The sequence below is a fragment of the Cornus florida genome, unplaced genomic scaffold (assembly GCF_030987335.1).
Source record: "Cornus florida cultivar Cherokee Brave unplaced genomic scaffold, ASM3098733v1 CherokeeBrave_3.0.0_Hap2_Chr04, whole genome shotgun sequence".
Classification (NCBI taxonomy): domain Eukaryota; kingdom Viridiplantae; phylum Streptophyta; class Magnoliopsida; order Cornales; family Cornaceae; genus Cornus; species Cornus florida.
This window is the reverse complement of record NW_026775574.1, coordinates 45,487,316-45,506,993: the sequence shown is the minus strand read 5'-3', so window position 1 is coordinate 45,506,993 and position 19,678 is coordinate 45,487,316. Positions and strand designations below refer to the sequence as shown.

General features: G+C 37.2%; 1 protein-coding gene across 2 annotated transcripts; it reads right to left on the bottom strand.

Annotated features, from left to right (window-relative positions):
• Positions 1–9,315: 9,315 nt before the first annotated feature.
• Positions 9,316–19,418, bottom strand: LOC132303209 (pentatricopeptide repeat-containing protein At2g13600-like). 2 transcript variants are annotated; one of them, XR_009481122.1, is made up of 3 exons: positions 17,016–19,418; positions 11,593–11,941; positions 9,317–11,502 (listed from the first exon to the last, which is right to left on the bottom strand). XR_009481122.1 is itself a non-coding variant. In XM_059800378.1 (2 exons), exon 1 carries the CDS (start codon positions 19,164–19,166, stop codon positions 17,049–17,051), a length of 2,118 nt encoding a protein of 705 aa, XP_059656361.1. In that variant the 5' UTR covers positions 19,167–19,418; the 3' UTR covers positions 9,316–11,941; positions 17,016–17,048. The 2 variants fall into 2 exon arrangements, 1 of the variants encoding a protein (XP_059656361.1); XM_059800378.1 differs by having other exon boundaries at positions 9,316–11,941.
• Positions 19,419–19,678: the final 260 nt, after the last annotated feature.

Sequence of the window (19,678 nt, the reverse complement as noted above, 5' to 3'; positions counted from 1 at the left end):
AAGTCCACAATCGTTCTACCAGCCACGTAACTTGGCTGGTACCTTCCTTTCCAATTAAACCAGAAAGTTGGAAAGGAGGCATAATGGCCATCTTTTAGCCATTTTGATAGCTAAGTCAAAATGGATGAAGAATTCATTACAAGAAAGCTAAGTGCTTGAATTCCTAAGTATGGAACATTTCAGTGAGAAAGAGGTTACACTGCATGGTCCAGGTTTCGTTCATACTAGAAATTGTTCATCTTGCTTGTATATATATGTATTTCCATTGTAGCAATTTCTTTTATTTCTTTGAATTCCTTTGTTATGGAAAGTCATTTTATGGCTAGGCCTTATTGTTAATATATATGAAGGAGTTTTCCAGTTTTAATGACTTAGAAATTTTTGCATATAAATTGTAAAAGAAGCACATGCAAAGGAATTGACAAATAAAACATCATTTCATTAGATACTTGACTTCATTGCAAATTCCAAAATGGCCACTAACCCTAAGAGCTGGCTATGCAAGTGATTTCAAAAGTTATCTACTTATTCCCATCTATTAACCCATAAGTTTTATAAAAGCAACCATATTAAATAGAGGCAAGACTATTTCCAAATTCCAACCAAAGTTTCCTTGATTCTTCAAGAGTAGCCAATGCCTTAACCTTAGCATCCTCAAATTGTGGAAATTTATTGACCCGCATTTCCCATTTTTTCCTTAAAGGCTCAGATGCATTGACAAGGGCACTAGTTATTTGGTCCAGTTCAAACTATTCATGTTCCACCTGTTCTAATTCCCTTTGAATCTTGGTCAGCTCCTCATTCAATTCTTCTTTCTTGGCCATAAGCTTTTCAGCTTGCTCTTTGATTTTTGGGTAAAGCTCTAGTGAGAGCTGGAAATCCTCAAGAGCTTTATCTTTGAGCCTAGCCTCCTTTTCATACTCAGAAATTATGGAAGAGCTGGAGCTCACATGGGCAACAATGAATTGGAGTTGGTGTTGCAGTTTGGTCAAGGAAGTTTGGATGTGCTCAGGAAATTCAGGATGTTTTTTTAGGGTCATTATGGTGCTAGCCAAACTCTAGTGGAAAGATGCCACATCCTCTACGTCATGAGCATGATAAGACAATAGTTTTTCTTTGGCCACCATGATAACATCAGGACACTGGCACTTGAGGTAGAAGTACTAGAAGACTTGGTGGCCTTGATCAATTTGTAGAGATCGGCCAAAGCTGGAAGGGCTCTTCTCTGCACCATGAAGAAGGTTGAGGTAGACAAGGAAGAAGTTGCTGAAGTGAGAACAAGTTTTTATTAGATAGAAAGAAAGAAAGGAGGCAAAGTTTAAAAGTATAACGACTTGCCTCTAGGATGGAAGGAGCATGGCCTGTTAAAGTTCCACCAGTTCCGGAAGGAATGAATATTCCTATAGTAGGAGTTGGAATAGGCAGACTTTTCTCGCTTTTGCTGGTCAAACTCTCCATAATTGAAGCTTGAAAGGTCAAATCCTCTCCTTGTGCAATTTGTTGGTCCAGGTAGATATGCATGAATTTGTGTCCCATAGAAGAGCCCTGTTGGTCAAGTTGGAAGAGAGTTACAAACGTTTTAAAATGATAAAACTAGAAGGGGATAAAGATAGTGACTTATTAGAACAAGTTATTTGGACAGCTTTGATTTTTTATGTTTTGGAGAGTCTCTGGGCTGTTTAAATTCTTCCATTTTATCCAGATAAGGCATGATTTTCCTTTTTGCTTTTCCAATAATCTTTCCAGATGGGCTACCATTTTAAGGGCTTTGCTAGAATGTTGTGTAGTGGTTTGCCTTTTGGAAATACCAATTTCTTCATCAGAGGAATCTTCATTAGAAGAGAAGAGCTGGGGTTGAAATTCTTTCTTGACAATAGTTGGTCCCTGCAAAAGGAAATATAAGTAAGGTCCAGAATATGGAAAATTAAGTCCAGCCACATTGAAAATACCTGAGAAGTTTTTCCTTTTCCCTTTACTTTATACAAAATATCTTCTTTTTCTTCTGGTAGTCTACATTTTCCTCTTCAAGTTCTTCCTCTTCTTCATCTTCACTTGAGGAAATACTTTCAACACTTCCATCTCCATTTTTGGCCACCCCTTCAATTTTGCTGGGCATTGCAGTAGTCTTCTTTCCACCTTCATCCTCCTCACTTTCCTCGAGTATTTCTTCTTCTTCATCTAGAATTTATCAGATTAATTTTCAGTACATGGAAGATTGACAGATTTCAAGAAGGAAAGATGGAAAGGAAAATTTGCAATAATGATATTTGTACCTGGAGATAAAGGCTTGAAGGAAGCTAATATGGAATCACAAATAGCCTTGTGATTTTTTGTCCGGGTGGAAGAACTATAAGCTGACCACCATACATTAAATTCATTGGTTGACCGAGGCTTGCTAGTATGGCCTTGGAAGTTAAAAATTGCCCTTTCCGCTGCATAAGCTTTGTCAATTGCTGCAAATTGCTCATCATCTGTAAGCCTTACTCGTTGGTCAAAGAACCTATTATAGGACTTGTAAGGTGGCAAAGGAATCATCTGGGTAAAACCCATTTGCCTAGCCAGTTAGGTTGGATTGTAGAACTCAATGCTGCAAAAGCTATTCTTTAGAGCGGGCTGGGCAGTGCTATAATGAAGATCACAGGCAAGAAGAAAGCTAGCCCGAATATTTTTCCAATCTTCAGAATGTTTTTTTGGTAGACACTCCAGGAGATGGAACCAACTATGATGGCATACGGTTAAGGGAGGTAAATGGGTCAAAGAATCCATCATCACCAGTCTTACATTGATTGTAAAAATATACGAAGTTTTCAACAAAGCTGAAAGGAGAAGGGTCCGCTATTGCCAGAGAGTAGCATAGGAGGGATTTTCTAGTTTGAATGGCTATGGGTGAAGTTCTACTTTGGAAATACACCTTAAGCCACATCTGGAATAACCAGAAGGGACCTTGGAACCCTAAGAATTTTGAGGCAAGAAAGTCATTCAAGCCTCTGTACAAATGAGAAAGCATAAGAGGAGCCAGGGCTAAATCTCCATTTCTGGCTAATGAGATTGCCACTTGAACAAAGTCTTTCGTGACTTGGCCAGATGGAACACACAATAAATGGCCAGAAAGCCAACAGATCAGGAAAACAATGTGTTCTTCTTCTTGAACTGGCCCAGTTTTCTTGCAATGTTTGATAAAAGGAAGGTGGGAGGAGATGAATTTCTTACTTCTAGTGTTTTTAGTAGGGAAAATGAATTGATCAATGTAGAGGGTGGCACTTACATCATCTCCATGGGGCTTAAGACTTGTAATGCAACAAATATCCCTCAGAATGGGAGACATCATGCCACATTTAAGGTGAAGGGAATTAGTGGTCGAAGACCAAAAGAAGAGAACTGGAAAAATGAGGTTCGGGTCAAGCGTAATGGAAGACTTGTTGATTTGAATGATGTCAAATATGCCTTGCCTTTTCCATTGTGAAGAAATTTTTTCATCTTTGGAAAGGCGACTCACCCAAGAAGACCAGGATGAACGGTATGTTGCCAATTTTTTATATTGAAGGAGGGTTTCACCTTTTTTCCTTTCTTTGAGATAAGAGGAAATTCTGACTCAAAGGGGAGAGAGGACTTATAGGAAGGGTAGAATTCGGCCAATTCAGAAGGGGCTACGTCGGTGAAAGCTGGACCCAATCCAATTGAAGAATCTTTGAAATGAACCAGAGGCTCAGGATGAAGTCTAGCAGGGTTTAAGGACTTCAAAAGCATTTGAACATAGTGGTTATGGCTTCAGGTTTGGACTTTGGTTTGAACAGAAGGGGCTGGCAAAGATGAGCTAGCGGTTTGTTTGGAGGGTTTCTTAGGAGCCATAGTTTGTGATTCTCGCAGATTACGATTTCTTTGAAAGTAGAAGAGAGAATAAAAGGTTTTTTGTGGTTAAGTGATGAGGATGGAAGGTATATATATATATATATATATAGGAACAATGAGGGAGATATTAAAATTTAGATACGCTTTTCGAGGATTGGTAGATGGGGTTTTTCAAAATTTAGAAGGGAAGTTTTAAGGATTTTGGAAGTTGAATGGTGTAAGGCCATAAATGGATAAAAGGTTTATGGGAACACGAAATATGTTTTTGTTTGGTGGTAGGAAAAAGTGGCATAGGGAAAGTCAAGAGACCAGCCGAATAACGCGCAGGAGATCTTCTAATGATTACATTGAGTTCCTAAAGACCAATAACACTTTTTGAGGATGGGTAGTTGGAGGATTTCAAAATTCAAAAAAGGGAAATAACAAGGATTGGGAAGTCTGACAGTTTTAGTGCCATAAATGGATAGGACTCCTGATGAAATACGGAATTAATGAGATTGTTGCAGAGGAAGCCGAGGGAGCAGCCACGTGTTACATAGAAGCTTTCCTTTTAATGATTATCTTAAGTTTCCAAGAGTCTAAGGACATATTTAGAGGGGGTTTAGTTGGAATTTTAAAATTTAAAAGAAGTAGTGCGATTTTTTGGGATGTCATAAATGGATAAGATCTTTTGAGATACGGTATTTTTGTGATTGGTGACAAAAGAGATTGGTATGGGTGCAACCAAGAAGCCAGCTGTATGAAACGTTGAAGGTTGGATGACCGTGATAGTAACATTGAAGATTAAGTGGGCCATGATGGCAAAAGTTCAAATCCCATGCCTTGTCATAAAATTGTTCCATGCGACATGGAATTTGGGGGGCATATGTTTACTCCATTATTTTTGCTCAATGGAAAGATGACAAATGGCGAGTTTTAACAAGCTTGCCATATTGGATTAATACTCTAATTATCTAAAAGAAGAAGGTGACATGGAATTATTTATATAATCTACCAATAGAGAAGAGGTACATGGCGAGTTCCAATGGAACTTGTCACACCGGAGCGTAACTCTGACAAATTTCCTTTGGAATATTAAAACCATGGGGAATTGTTAATTGAAAGAAAGTGGCAAGTCCTATTAGGACTTACCAACTTTGGATATAATGTCCTAAAAGTATAGGAAGGTGGCATGGAGTCACTATCATGAGTGCAACCTCATATGAATATTTAAGTCAAAGATTAACCAACCAATGGTTTATTAACACGTGGCGAGTTATACTAAACTGGCCACGGTAGATTAATTCTTTTAAGAGTTGATTTTATTAATGGGAAGTCCTATTCTTATAGGATTACAATTAAATGGATATTTTCCATTTATTACGAAATCAAGGTTGACTAAGTAGGACGTGGGGCTGGATTTTCTGTTAAAATCTAGGGGGTTCTCAACAACTACATCTGACTAAATCAAGGAGGAAGTGGGGTGTTGTTTCCAGAAATACAAAATATATTCCCAAATATATATATTTTATATAGCCCACGATGGGATAAAGGAGTTGCTATAATTTTGGGGGCCACAACGCCATAAACTTTGAACATGGAAGGGAAGTTTCAAGAAGAAAAAATTGCAAAAGTTGTGGACGCCAATCCATGTTAAGAAGAACGCTGAAATTTAGGAGTTCATGGCGTCGTGGAGTCTAAAGTCACAAAGGAGAAGGAATATGGGTGATAATTTGCATCGTGGATGTATATATATTCATACATATGTGCACACTCACAATGAAGAGAAGTGGTTAATTTTGGACACGATGCCATGAAAGGAAGGAAGTCCAGCTGGAAGAGGTTACCTAAAGCCAAGTGAACGTGGGTATGTGTATAATTTCTATATACATGCATTATATATATAAAAGTTATATAGAAGGAAAGATTTTAAAGAACGTGGGATAAATGGATAAACAGAGTACATCAATTGAGAGTGGTGGTCTTGCATACAACTACTACCACTAACTGATGTGGTTGTCAGATAATTGGGATAACAGGGCCACTAAAATCGTGCTTGAAGAAAGGAGAACAAGAAGACATGGGGTATGTGTCAGTTTATGGAGAAGACAAGTGGAAGACCCACTCTAAAACTACCCACGATATAAGTTAATGGAAGAGAAAAGAGACATGGTTTAAGTGAAACATCAGAAGAAATCTACAGCAAGAGAAAGGAGGAAGAAGATGGTGGCAGAAATAAAAGGAATTGCCAAGAACATGGGACACTTGGTAGCATCGGACTAGGCCAAGTGGAAGTTGCTGAAGTCGCCACATCTCAGTTTTTGCATGCAAGGAGGTCTATAAATAGTGCACCAAGGATTAACTTGCAAAGGGTCTCTGTTCAATGCACACAACACAGCTCAAAGCTTTATCAACACGAACATCTTTGCTTTCATGTATCTCTCATTTCCACAATGAGTTTGCACTATGTCTAAACCTAGCACTTTGCTAGTACATGTATTTCCATTCCAACAATGAATGTACATCATTTTAAGTTGAGTCCAATAATTTGCTATTTTGTATAGCATTCATTCCATGCGATGAATTCTCATAACGCTCGAGTTAAGTCCAGCACTCTCTCCATTTCTTCTAGCCAAGCATTGCATTTCCATGTCTCTTAATTCCTAGTCCTGCACCTTCAATATCGTCTTCTTTTCCATTAGCCGTAGAATAGTTTAAAGTCCTTATTCAAAGGCAAAAAAAGACCCTTCGAAGGTGGTCACTCCAGACATTCGTACAATCGCCTAATCCTTACAATTTTCCAACTGGATTACTGTTCGGATTTCCACTTTGGAACTACTGCGGTTCTTGGCACGCCCGCACACCACACTATTCTATCCTATCCACATTCCACACAATCCGAAGAGCGGAACCAGTGCTTTCCCGTGAGCCGAACAAAACCAAAGAGAAATGGCTGAAACACGCCGCGTGCGTGAAGTTGACGAAGCACAAAGAAATCAGTGTGATTTTGAAAAAGAGAAAGAGAGTTTGGGTTTATGAAAAGGGAAAGAGAGAGAAAAGTGAGTACCTAAAAAAACAGCCGTGAGACAACGACGAGGTGATGCCGGAACAACCTAGTAGAACTATGCTATTTTGAGGTAGACCGTGACAAGAGAGAGAGATGACATACGGGACGGTGACGAGGGAGGGAGGCGCTAAAGCAAAAAAGGATATTTTGTTTTCCTTTCTTTTTCTTCTTCTTCTTTTTTTTTTTTTTTTTTTTCTTTTCGGTAGTTTTCTATTTTATTTTTTTAACGTCCTTTTCCGTCTGACTCTAAAGTTATCTATTTTAAAAAACTTCCATTTTATACTTCAGCTATAACACGACCTATTTATTGCAGAGGATCTTAAGCCCAAACTTTATATCTATCTCTTCCTCTGGAAAGACGTGTTTCTATCTTCAAAACCAACTTCACATGTTAAACCAATCTTCACGTGCCAATATCACCCATTGACTTTGAAAGAGACTCTTTTATATATATATATATATCCAAATGCAACTCCCTTCAGTGTGTAAATTGACTTTAGTCTTGAATAAAAGTCTTAAAGCAACATTCTTCAATTGTTTTATTACTTTTCTCAAAATGAAAATAATACCGTTCTCTCCGATCGGCAAATGTCATCTAACCAAATAAATTTTTTTTTTTTTAGGATGCAAACAAGAAACATATTCATATACTCATTTTGTCCATTGGAATTTGAAATCTCAACCTTCTTTTTTTGAAAGACAGAGAAATACTACTTAGACTATAAGGCCTTTGATATATAAAAGTTTAAAGTGTAGTTTTAATATTTATATTCATATTTATTTGTGAACAACTCTATTAATTGGTTAAACATAGATACATATTAAAACATATACTGTATCTACCTACCATATAGCACTAAAGGGTGAGCAATTTTTATTTTTATATATATTTTTTAAAAGTTTAATTGTTAACTTCTATTCAATTAGGAATTATAAGAGACAAAATAAATCCTATTCAATTAAGAATTTTAAAAAATATAAAATTAATTACATCAAATGTCTTTTACAATTTATTAACAGGCTAATGGTGTCAAACTCCTACTTTTTAAAGGGAGATCAGCCTGATCAATGGTTCAAGTCTTACTGGAGGCATGTGTGTGTGTGAATACTAACTAAGAAAAAAAAAAAAAAAAAATGTCTCTTACCATTTGAAATTCAAAGAAACACAAAATTACTTAATTTTTATAAAAAAACATTTAGAAGTTTAATTGTTAATTCCCATTCAATTGACAATTACAAGAGACACAAAATTAATCATACCAAAAGACTTCTACAATTTAAAATTTAAGGGATACAAAATTAAGTAATTTAAATTCACACACCATTGAGTGAGTAATAAGTCTTTATTTAATAGCAAAAATAAAACAATCCTCACATTCCATATCTAAAACATGCTATTATGCATATACCTACTACAGCTCCAACCTGATGTCGTACCCATACCTATATTTGTAACTCAAACATTTCTCAACAGAAAAATAAATATTTTGCATCATGCTCATTGACCTGGCAAGTGCCTAGTTCCAGAGTGGTTGGGTTGCTTCCAGTATTCAGGAGTACGTGTTCCAGTCTTGCACTATCTCCTTCCCTTAATCACTAACCCCTAACATTCTTGCCATAAAAAAATAAAAAATAAAAAATAAATAAAAATACTCATCTACTTGTAGCATTGATTTCTATAGATAGAGGATTCAGTTCATCCAGGCATTGATTTTTATAGATAGAGGAATCAGTTCATCCATGCACCGAGCAACCCATAAAGAGAGTCCTTAATTTGAATGAAGATCTAAACTAGGGAGCTAATAACGGTTAAAAAAAAAAAAAATACAAGACGCTTCTCGTTGCTAACCATTAGGCCTGAAACTAAAACTCTTTCAAAAATCAATAACAACCCTTGCAGTACCAATCAGAGCACTGGCAATGACAAAAAGACAGTAAATAAAAAGTGACTGATCTTCATACCCACTCTGTAAATAGATTTGCAAAGCTTGATCTGACCCTCCTCCACTTTTCTCTTCATTAGATTAGAGAAATATTCTAAAACTATGGTGAATAATAAAGGAGACAAGGGACATGCCCTTCACTTACTTCCTCGGTGTTTTAATATTCTAAAACAGCAAATTGCAATTGATTATTGATTTACCTCTCAAAAAAAAAATTTAATTTAATTATTCATTTGGTTGTGGTTATGCCCTTCACTTACTTCCTCGGTGTTTTAATATTTATGTTCTTATAGTTTTCCACAAAAAGAAAATTTGCAATGATAGGAATTAGAAATTAGAAAGATAAAAAGAGTCGGAGTGAAGGACAGAGCACAAAAAACTTCTTTTTGTGGAGATGGAGAGAAAAAGTAAAGTCTGAAAGAGCCAAAACAAAGCTCCAGTGAAATATTGAGAGAAATGACTTGAATAGGGGCAAGTTGGGCATACATGTATATAAAATTAAAGAGTGGAGCGATGATAATATTGAAGCGCCAATATCAGCTCCCTAAAAAAAGTACGACTCCCTAAACAATATACAAACTTATATTGGTAATTACTTGTAGCTATGCTGGAAGAGCAGCATTTGCACGAGCGACATCCAATGCTTCATTGAAAACGTACCACGCTCATCAAGGCTTGAGTTACAAAATAATGTCAAGTAAGAAAGGGGTTGACAAAAGTCTAAGAAGGTATGGGCCCAAAACAGCATAGAAGGAGGAGAAAGAAGCTTAAGGGGGGAAGTGTGACATGCAATCTTAACTGATTTGAGAAAGAAGAAGACAATGTCCAGAGAAATTCTTTTTTTTTTTTTTTATATTTTTTTTCATAATTGGTGTTGTATTATAAATGGAAGAATTAAATACAGGTGCACAGAGAGCATACCCTCAGAGAAAAGGAAAACACGAGATCACAACCTATGAGTAATGAATAAGCCCACTTCCCGTACAAGCTAAGACACCAGAGTAACATTCTAAGGGATAAGATCATAGACTGAAGCATTCCCGACATCATGGGCTTCAAACAACACCTGCTTAGCAATTGAGTGAGGAGTTCTATGGGATGCACCATGGAGTCTAATATTCCTCTCTAGCCAAATGCCCCATAAAGCAGCAACAAAAAGACACATAAGAGTTTTTGAAGCATGATACTTCCGTCTAAACCAGAGAAACAGATCCCAAAACTGCTGCATTGATGCAAATAGATCCATATCCTAATCAAGCACCTCACCAAACCAAAACCAGACTGCCTGAGCAAATTAACAGGAAACAAATATATGGTCTCTTGAATCACATTCTTGAAAGCAATTTGAACATCTGGATGCTAGCTGGATTCTCCTTCTCTGCAGATTTACCATAGAAGGAATTCTATCAAGCATTACAAAGACAGCATTGACATACCATCTAGGTCTAGCTTTACCCCAGCACATAGAATGCCAATCAACTTCTTCATAAGAGATCCTACAACTCTGCCAGGCCTTTTTGAAAGAAAACCTTCCACCCTCTTAAAGAACTCTATCATCATTAGGATGTATAGGAATCCGAATTGAAGTGATGAATTCTCTAACGTGCAGAAAAATGTCTTCCTGTAACAGTTGCATATTCCAGGTACCATTAATCATGAGACTGAAGGTTAGACTCCCTAGGAAGAGATAATCTCCGAGCAACCCTATGACCAAAATTTTGAGCAACTGATTGTCCACCACACCAAGGATCCAGAAATAATTGTAACGACTGTCCATTACCAATAGAGAAAATTTTGAGATTGTTAGGCATTCTAAATGAAAGAACTAGTCTTTTGCATCTAATATTCTTTGGAGAGTCGGTGAGCTGAGGTGGGAATTAAATGATAAGACAAACATATAGGAATAACTTAAGAAGATAACAAGAGGCTTCAGGAAGGCACTAAAAATGAAATTAAGTTCAAGTGGATCTGGTGGAATGCATTGGAAGGCACCCAGAACATTTTTGCTCCAACTTATACGTAACTAAACAAGCAGGAGTGAGTGACTAAAATCATTTTCAACCAATTAGTGGATTTTGAGAGTTTACATTGCAATTACAAAGAAACAAGGATTTTCAAAGTCTATATTGATACTTTAATTTAATCCCTTCATTTGAGGTGTAACTCATATTTTGTTTATTTTGTTTGCTACAGTAGAAAGGTAAAGTTAAAGAATACAAGTTTTGCCAAAGCATTCACCACTCTCAATTGCACAGACAATGTCACTCTATAGCTTATAGTTATGCAATTAAGATGTGTAGCAAAAGATTTGGAAATCACCTGCCTATTGTTCTTTTTTCTTAGTCGGTACTCACATACACATGCCTCCATTGAGGCTCAAACCTCAGACGTCCCTTTGGGAAGCAAGGGCCTGGTACTGCTAGGCCATTGGCCTATTGGTATCACCTGCTTATTGAAATACAGCTTAAACATGGTCTCTTTGATACAAATTTGAAAACTATGAACCAAGATATAGTTTCTCAATCCAGGTAGCAAAAGATTTGGAATTCACCTGCCTATTGAAATACGGCTTAAATATGGACTGTTCGATACAAATTTGAAAACTATGAACCATGATATAGGTTCTCAAACCAGGCCATGCATACCATTCTCAACTCTCCAGTCCTACCATTCCAGCATTTCTTTAATTTGCTAAACAAGATCTAAACCAAGAAATGAGGAGCAAGCTTGAACAAAAGAAAAGAAAAAAGTTACCTGTTCCATCCGATTTGGAATTCTGAATTGTGACACAAGTCCAACATCTGATCCATTCTCTCCTCCATAGTCTATTCCATTTGCTTAACTATTTTGGCTTTGTGACCAAATTTTAGCTTTAGCCTTTGTAGCCTTGGCCTTATTTTCTACTGCATCAGCCCACTGTCGCAGCCTCCGCTCTCCTACAAGTAATATACAACTCTTCACAAGAGCAACATCCTGAGGTAGCTGATGTGGGCTTCACTCTATATCCTAGCCCAAACTTATTCCCTGACTTATTCTAACCAAGCACATTCTCAGCAATAATATCAATATCAATCAAGGTGGGGGTCTTCGGGCATCTGCAAAGCTGAGTATCCTTTCTTGTCATTTCCTCCGACAAACATATAATCAAAAAAGAGAAATATAATTTGATAAGGTTACATTGATAGACAATATAACAATTAATTACAAGTTAATAGCATCTTTTTATGTGGAGCACTTGAGATTCTTGGGCAGTCCATTCTTTTTTAGACCTATAATGTGTTTGCTCAAATAGCTCAGTTCGAGTGACTTCCTGTTTTCTCTTACCACACTATTTATAAAATAGGAGATGTTAAAATTTGCTATTAACATTGTAATAAAAGTAAGTAAAAACAGTTAAACTTCTTAAATAAGAACATGAAGTACATATTACCAGCTCCTCATGAAGCCAAACAAGAGACTTTTATCCACCACAATCAGTAACTTTTTGCTTGGCCCTATTCGCTTGGTTAATTTTACTCATTTCCTGTATTGTTATATAAATAATTTATGAAAACATGCAAATATCTATAGATGAAGTTACAATTGGGTCATTGCAAGAAGTTAGCAATAAAAAAAGTAAATAATGCAATTTATAAACATGCTACAAAGGGAGCCACTAATACATCTAGAATAGGTCATATCCAAGAAGTGATATATGACAAAACTGATTTTAGGAAAAGAAAAACAAGTCAGGTCATTTTCCACTAATGACAAACTAGTTTCCATGCAAGATCTGTAACCATGCAGTCAAGAAGTTCAGCTATCAGAGTTCAGACTAATCTAGCCTAGTGGTTTGGGGACAATAGAGTTTTTCTAAGGGAATACTTGACATTAGTGACAAAATGGCAGTCAATGTTTAACCAAATATTTCACCAAATATGTGGAATATTGACACCGACGACATATTGGGTGAGTGAGAGTTTATGGGATCCCCATTTCTTTCTTTTTTGTTTTTGTTTTTTTATAATTTTTTATATTATTATTACTACTTTTTGGCCCAAATTTGTCCTTACCATCCATATCCATCTCTCTCTTTCATATGAATAGACAAAGCAGCCAAAAACAAATACCTCTCTATTGCAATTGTCTTTTAAACAATATGGAAATTAAAACTAAGATATTGTCCACCCAAAAAGCCCTAATTGTTCAATAGTCTAACAAAATCAAAACTTGAAGGAAAGAAAAAAGTGAAACAAAATTTCAACAAAAGCCACAAAGTTTGCAACTTAAAACACAAAGGGACTTGAAACTGCTAGTGCTAATAGGGATTTTTCTCTAAACAAACTAAAAGAACATATAAACAATGAAACCATGTGATCCAGCTAAGCTTGGCTGCATAAAGAACTGCAGAGAAGTAGAAAAGAATGGACCACTTAAATTTATGAGATAAATATATTAAATTCTAATGCATTGAAACAAAATTAAGTACAAGAATGCGTACCAAAGATCACACAAGTATATAGCTACTGCTATTTCCAAAGCTATCACCGAGTTTCTAGCATCCTCCCAATTTATACAATGGAAGCCCCAAATGACAAAGAAAACACAAATCCAGTTCAATAAAGAGCTCAAGAAAGTGTTCAGAAGCAATAAATGATCAATGTATGATTTGAAAGTTGTCCATGTTCAGCTGCAAAAAACCTTCTTTCTCTCCCCCATATATGTTGCCAACTCAGTGGCAGAAAGGAGGTTTCTTTGTAACCATTTACTGCTATATTCCCCACCAAAGTAGATGCCCCTTGGGTTGCTCTTGTTGATTGGAACATGATTGGGTTGCTCTTGGTGAAAACTTGTCAGGCTTTTAATAGAAGGATTCATGCCAAATTAGATAGAGTTTTGAATAACAGCTCCTCATGCTCAGTTTCCAAATTAGTGTTTTGATCTCAGCCTCTTTGCCTAAACATTATGCAATGCCCTATGGATATTGCCAGGGATCCTAAGCATTTTAAATTCCTTAAGGTATGGTGCACTCGACAAGGAATTGAAGATAAGTTAAAGAAACTGGGAGTTCTGTTACAGATAGACACCTCTCCTATAAATTCTTTGACTAAGAAGTTGCCGAAGGTGAAGTCTGCTGTTAAAGAATGGAATAAGAAGTGTTTCGGACCTGTTCAAGCTCAAGTTATGGTTTCTAGAGATATACTTAGTCACATTCAAGCTGCTTTGTTCCAATACTCGGTTAATAGAAGTTGAAAATTATGCTAGAAAGGAGTTGGACATGCCTTAAGCTTTGAGGAAATCCTGTATGGTAAAAAATTCAGATGTAAGTCGTTAAAGGAGAATGACAGATGCACATCCTTCTTCCATCATAGACTGGCAAAGAATAGATCTTCCAATGCCATCACAGCTCTTCAGAATGACATGAACCAGTGGACTTAGGATCAGAACATTATCAAGCAATGATTGGTAGATTATTACAAGCAACTGTATGAGGCTGAAGCTGTTTCTATTGCTGATATTTTCCCTCCCAGAATCTCATTCACAGCAATGTAAGCAAGCATAAAATCCCTTGCTCTACAGAGGCTCAATTAGGGGCTGAGAAAGCCCCGGATATGATGGATTCCCTCCAAGGTCCTTCCAGCAGTTTTGGGCTATTGTGCAAGATGATGGTGTTGCTGCTGAGGTACATCTTCCACCACTTTAAAATGTCCAAAGGAGTTGGTAGTACCTTTCCTACTCTCATCCCTATAAAGAATGGGGTTTTGAAGGTATCTGATCTTAGACCCATAGCCTTTATGTACTATTATTTACAAAATTGATACAAAACTAATGGCAAACAGGCTAGCTTTGGTTCTTCCAGAACTAGTAGAGTCTGAACAAAATGCCTTTATCAAAGGCAGAAGGATACATGGTTATGTTCTCATAGTCCAAGAGTTTTTTAGAGGTTTTAATTCATCTAGGCATCCCTTCCATGGCTCTGAAACTTGATTTCAAGAAAGCTTACTATTTTGTGCCCTGGGATTTCATGCTTAAACTCCTAAAGTCCTATAGTTTAGGTGACAAATGGATAAGTTGGGTCAAAGAAAGTTTCCAATCTGCTTGGTTCTCTATTATGTTAAATGGCTCACCATTTGGCATTTTTCAACCAAACTGAGGCCTGAGACCAGGCTGCCCATTATCCCCATTGCTTCGCACAGTTGTCACTGAATATTTCTCCAATTTGGTTGAAAGAGAAACTTCATATGGCCACTGCCCATTGCTTCTATGCTGCTGACTTGATTATGGTTATAGTGTTATACATGCCAAGATTCCCCCAGCTAAAGTAAGTATTCAAGTTTCAACAACAATTCAAGGACAGTTCAGGGCTTTCTGTCAACCTTGACAAAAGCTTTGTTTACTACTCTACAGCATTGAGAAGGAGGAGACCTTGAATAGGGTGCTAAAGTTTAAAAATTGGTACTATCCCATTCAATTATATGGGACTTTCAGCGCATACTCAGAATCTCAGAGCTGTTGCCCTAAACCCCTTGACAAATTTTCTGGAAAAATTTCTAATTGGAACTCAGGCTCTCTATATCTTGCAGGTAGAATTGAAATGCTGATACCATCCTTAATTCTTTCTTGTATTACTGGTGTTCTGCTTTCACTTTACCTAATCCTATAGCAACAACTCCAATTGCACTAGGGAAAGACACCATTTTCTGGAATTATGGAAGTTGCAACTTCAGATTTGTATGGAAAAGGATCAGAGTTAAACATCCAAAAGTCTCTTGAGCCAAGCTTGTTTGGAATAAAGGAGAAGATATTGGGTGAGCCAGGCATACCATGTCGTTGGTATGCCCATCTCTATTAGAAAGAAGGGTATACCTGGCTCACTCAATATCTACTCAGAATAAAGGGAGGCCAAGGCCCTGCTCTGGCTATCCTTGACAGAGACCTTTAATGGTTAATCTGTAGATTAGAGGTATATGCCTAGTTCTAGTCTGCTATAACTGCTTCAAGGCAATGGACTCAACTGACCACTTTTTCTAGAATTGCCCCTTTGCTAAATCAGTTTGGAATTAGATTAAGGACTGCCTTGATTGGAATCTTCCTCAAAATATCTACATTTCATCAGTTGGTGCAATGGGGAAGTGGAAATCTTAAGCCTGATACTCGAAGGAATCAGAACAATAGGATGACATTCACATGTGCAGTGTGGGGCATTTGGAACGCCAGAAATCATACTGTTCATCAAGACTCACCCTTCTCCTTCTTGTGTTGCTACGTCTGCCATTTGAGGGGCCCTTCACATTGCTGAGATTACTCTTGTTGATTGGCCTGGGCTATATTTTCTTCTATTTATATATATTTTGGAAGTTGAGCGAGCATAGAAGTCTAACAATTTTCTTCTATTTTTCCCTTTCATTGCTCTTCTATTTTCTGTTTACTGGAAATGGAGCCCAATGCTTGTAATGTGAGGGGTATGCTTCCACTTGGAGAAAAAAAAATGAAACAGAATCCAATGGTTTCCCGTCTAATAATAATAGGATGCATCAGAAAATAGAAAAGTATAAGCACAAAGTTTGGCTTGCTACTATTAATTGTGAATTTTCAGCAGCAATAAAAGAATTATATAGTAGTAACTTACAAAAAAAATAATTAAAAAGTTGTACAGTATTATTATTATTATTATTATTATTATTATTTTATATAAATAGGATTTAACCACACCAAAATAATATTTCCTTTTGACAACAAAGCAATTTATTTTATTTTATTTTATTTTATTACAGTCACGATTTCTGTTGCCATTAAAGCTGAATAAATTAAAAGGTAAATCTTAACAACTCATGTTCCTATTTTCTAAAACTAAATAGAAGACCATATGTTTGTCAAAGCACTCTCAAGTGGGAGTTTAAGAAATAATGTTTTTCTGCAAGTCCTTTCAAGAAGTAGCTGACACATAATCAGTGCGAAATTGTATTTATGAGATGTAAGAATTGGACAATTGACCTTAAGATACCTGGATTATCTCAGTGGAAGAATAAATATAACACTAACATGCCTGTATAATGAAACAAAAAATGGAGGGAGAACATTATGACATACCATTATCCATAATTAATATTGTACAGAAGTGGAAAAACCGATTTTGTTTGTGTTTTTATTCCAATGAAGAGTATAAAGATAGGAGAACAGACTGTGAAAGAAATTACCACGAACAAAGCATTCAATGAATTATGTGAGAATTATGCAAAGGCAGCAACTGCTGGTACTTCCAATTGGTCACATGAGGTAAAATCTGACTTGTTCTGCTCTTCATCAGCCTGTGAATCACCAGTATCAGGAATATAACCAGCTAGCTTCATCTGTTGAGCAAGAATTTTCAGAAGTAGATAAATTTCCTTCTTTTGAGGATGTCTTCTGTCTTTCACCATGAAATTATGCACCTGACCCTGAATTTCAATCCAACTGCATCCCGGTTGCTTAACAATACCCCGCTGCCTCATAAGCTTCCTAACTCTTGTAACATCCCTCCATCTTCCAAGCTCAGCATACATGTTTGAGAGGAGAACATAGGGACCAGAGTTTTCAGGATCAATCTCTAGGAGCTTCTCGGCTACAAACTTACCTAATTCCAGGTTACCATGAATTTTACAAGCAGCAAGCAAAGATCCCCATACAACACCATCCGGCTGCATTGGAATGGATTCTATCAACTTCTTCGCTTCATTGAGGCAACCGGCTCGACCAAGCAAATCAACCATACATGTATAATGATCCTTCATGGGTTCTATACCATGCTCCTTGCTCATTGAGAAGAAATATTGGCACCCCTCTTCAACCAGCCCCGTGTGGCTACAAGCACAAAGAACCCCAATCATAGTGACATGGTCTGGTTTCTCTCCAGATATCAACATTTCCCTGAACATTCCAAGAGCTTCAGTCCCATGTCCATTTTGTGCATACCCTACTATCATGGCATTCCATGAAACCCAATCTCTTTCAACCATTTTCTCAAATACCCGGCTCCCATCTTCAACCGATCCGCATTTCATGTACATATCTATTAAAGAGTTCCCCACAAAAATATCAGACTCTGGTCCAGACTGAAACTGAAATCCATGCTTCAAGACATGAGTGTGAGCCTGCCTACCGAGCTTCAGATCAGCTAAATTTGAACATGCATTGAGGAGATTACCAAAGGTGTAGTGTGTAGGCCAAACAGATTCCCTCTTTAGGAGGTGGAAGAGTCCTAATGCCTCTTCATTCTCCCCATTCTGTGTATAGCCTGCAATTAGTGCATTCCAAGATATGACATTCTTTTCTATCATCTTTGTAAACATTAATCTTGCAGCTTTCACACTTGCCACTTTTGCATAACCACTCACCATGGAGGTTTCGGACACCACATTCCTAGTTGGCATCCTATCAAAAACCCATCTAGCTTCATTAATTTTATTGCATTTTGCATACATGTCAACCAACGCATTACATATAACAACATCATCCCTAAATTTTTCAACTTTCACAATCCGGGCATGAATCTGATGACCTTCTTTGATTGCTAACAAGCTTGCACAGGCGCTGACCATACTGGCAAGAGTGAGCTCATCGGGTTCAAGCCCACATTCCATCATCCTCACAAAGATCTTTATAGCTTCATCTGCTGGACCATTTTGCTCATAACATGTTATCAAGCTATTCCATGTCACCATATTCCGTTCGTTCATCCCATCGAAAACTTCTTGAGCACAAGCCACACTCCCACATTTAGCATACATATCAACAAGTGCAGACCCCATATAAACATCCAATAAGTACGGAGATTTTGATATTGAAGCGTGGATCTGGGTACCCATTTTTATATCCACTAAACCCGAACAAGCACTAAGAGCACTAGCAAAAGTGTATTCATTCAGTACAAAATCCTCCCTATGCATCTCAACAAAGAAATTAAGGGATTCCTTAAAGTGATCATGTTGAGCAAACCCTGAGATCATTAAATTCCGAGAGCACTGATCGGGCTCAGGCATCAACCGAAAAAGCCGCACCGCTTCGTCAAGAGAACCCGATTTTGTTAATGCACTTAAAACCGAGTTCCAAGTGAAAGCATTCTTTTGGGGCATCCGATCAAACACCTTGCGTGCATCGTCCAAACAGCCACACTTTCCGTACACATCTATCAACCTATTCTGGATGAAAATTTCTGAGAAAAACTGAGACTTTATGATGCGGGCATGGACATGACGGGTGTCCCGAGCTGACTTTGAGCGGAGATATGTATCCAATAGCTTTGCTAAGGGTGATGAGTTGAGGAGAGAGAGGTCGCCAACAACTTGTGTAAGTAATCCATGTCTTTTCATTCCATAATCTCATGATATAACAGTTTCAGCGAACGATGAACATAGCCAGCATATCATTTGAATGAATCATGTTGATCGACAGATAGAAACATCAGAAACCTTGGCACTAATTCTTTCACTGTACATCAAAACACTCTATCTGCAACGTGGACCGCGAATCAGCTTTTGGGTAATTATTGAAGAAAAATACTTCCATCCCGTGCAGGACACTTCATCCTCCCTGCTTACGTGGCCTCATGTGGTCACGTGGTTATGACGACGTATGTTCAATAATAAAAATGGGCAATACCCATTTTTGCGGTTAAACCTGCTTTCCCTTATTAGTTTGCGTTTGGATAAATAGGAGAGAAAAAAAAGAAATGATAGTATTAGTTAGGAGAGAAAAGAAAAAAAAAAGAAATGATAGTAATAATTTTTAATTATGTTTGGATGGATAGGAGAGAAGAGAAAAGGAAGGATAGTTATTCTTGTTTGGATAAAATAGAGGAGAGAAAAGGAAAAATAATGACCAA

Coding starts and splice junctions, on each gene's coding strand:
- LOC132303209 (XM_059800378.1), bottom strand. CDS start 19,166: ATGAAAAGACATGGATTACTTACACAAGTTGTTGGCGACCTCTCTCTC.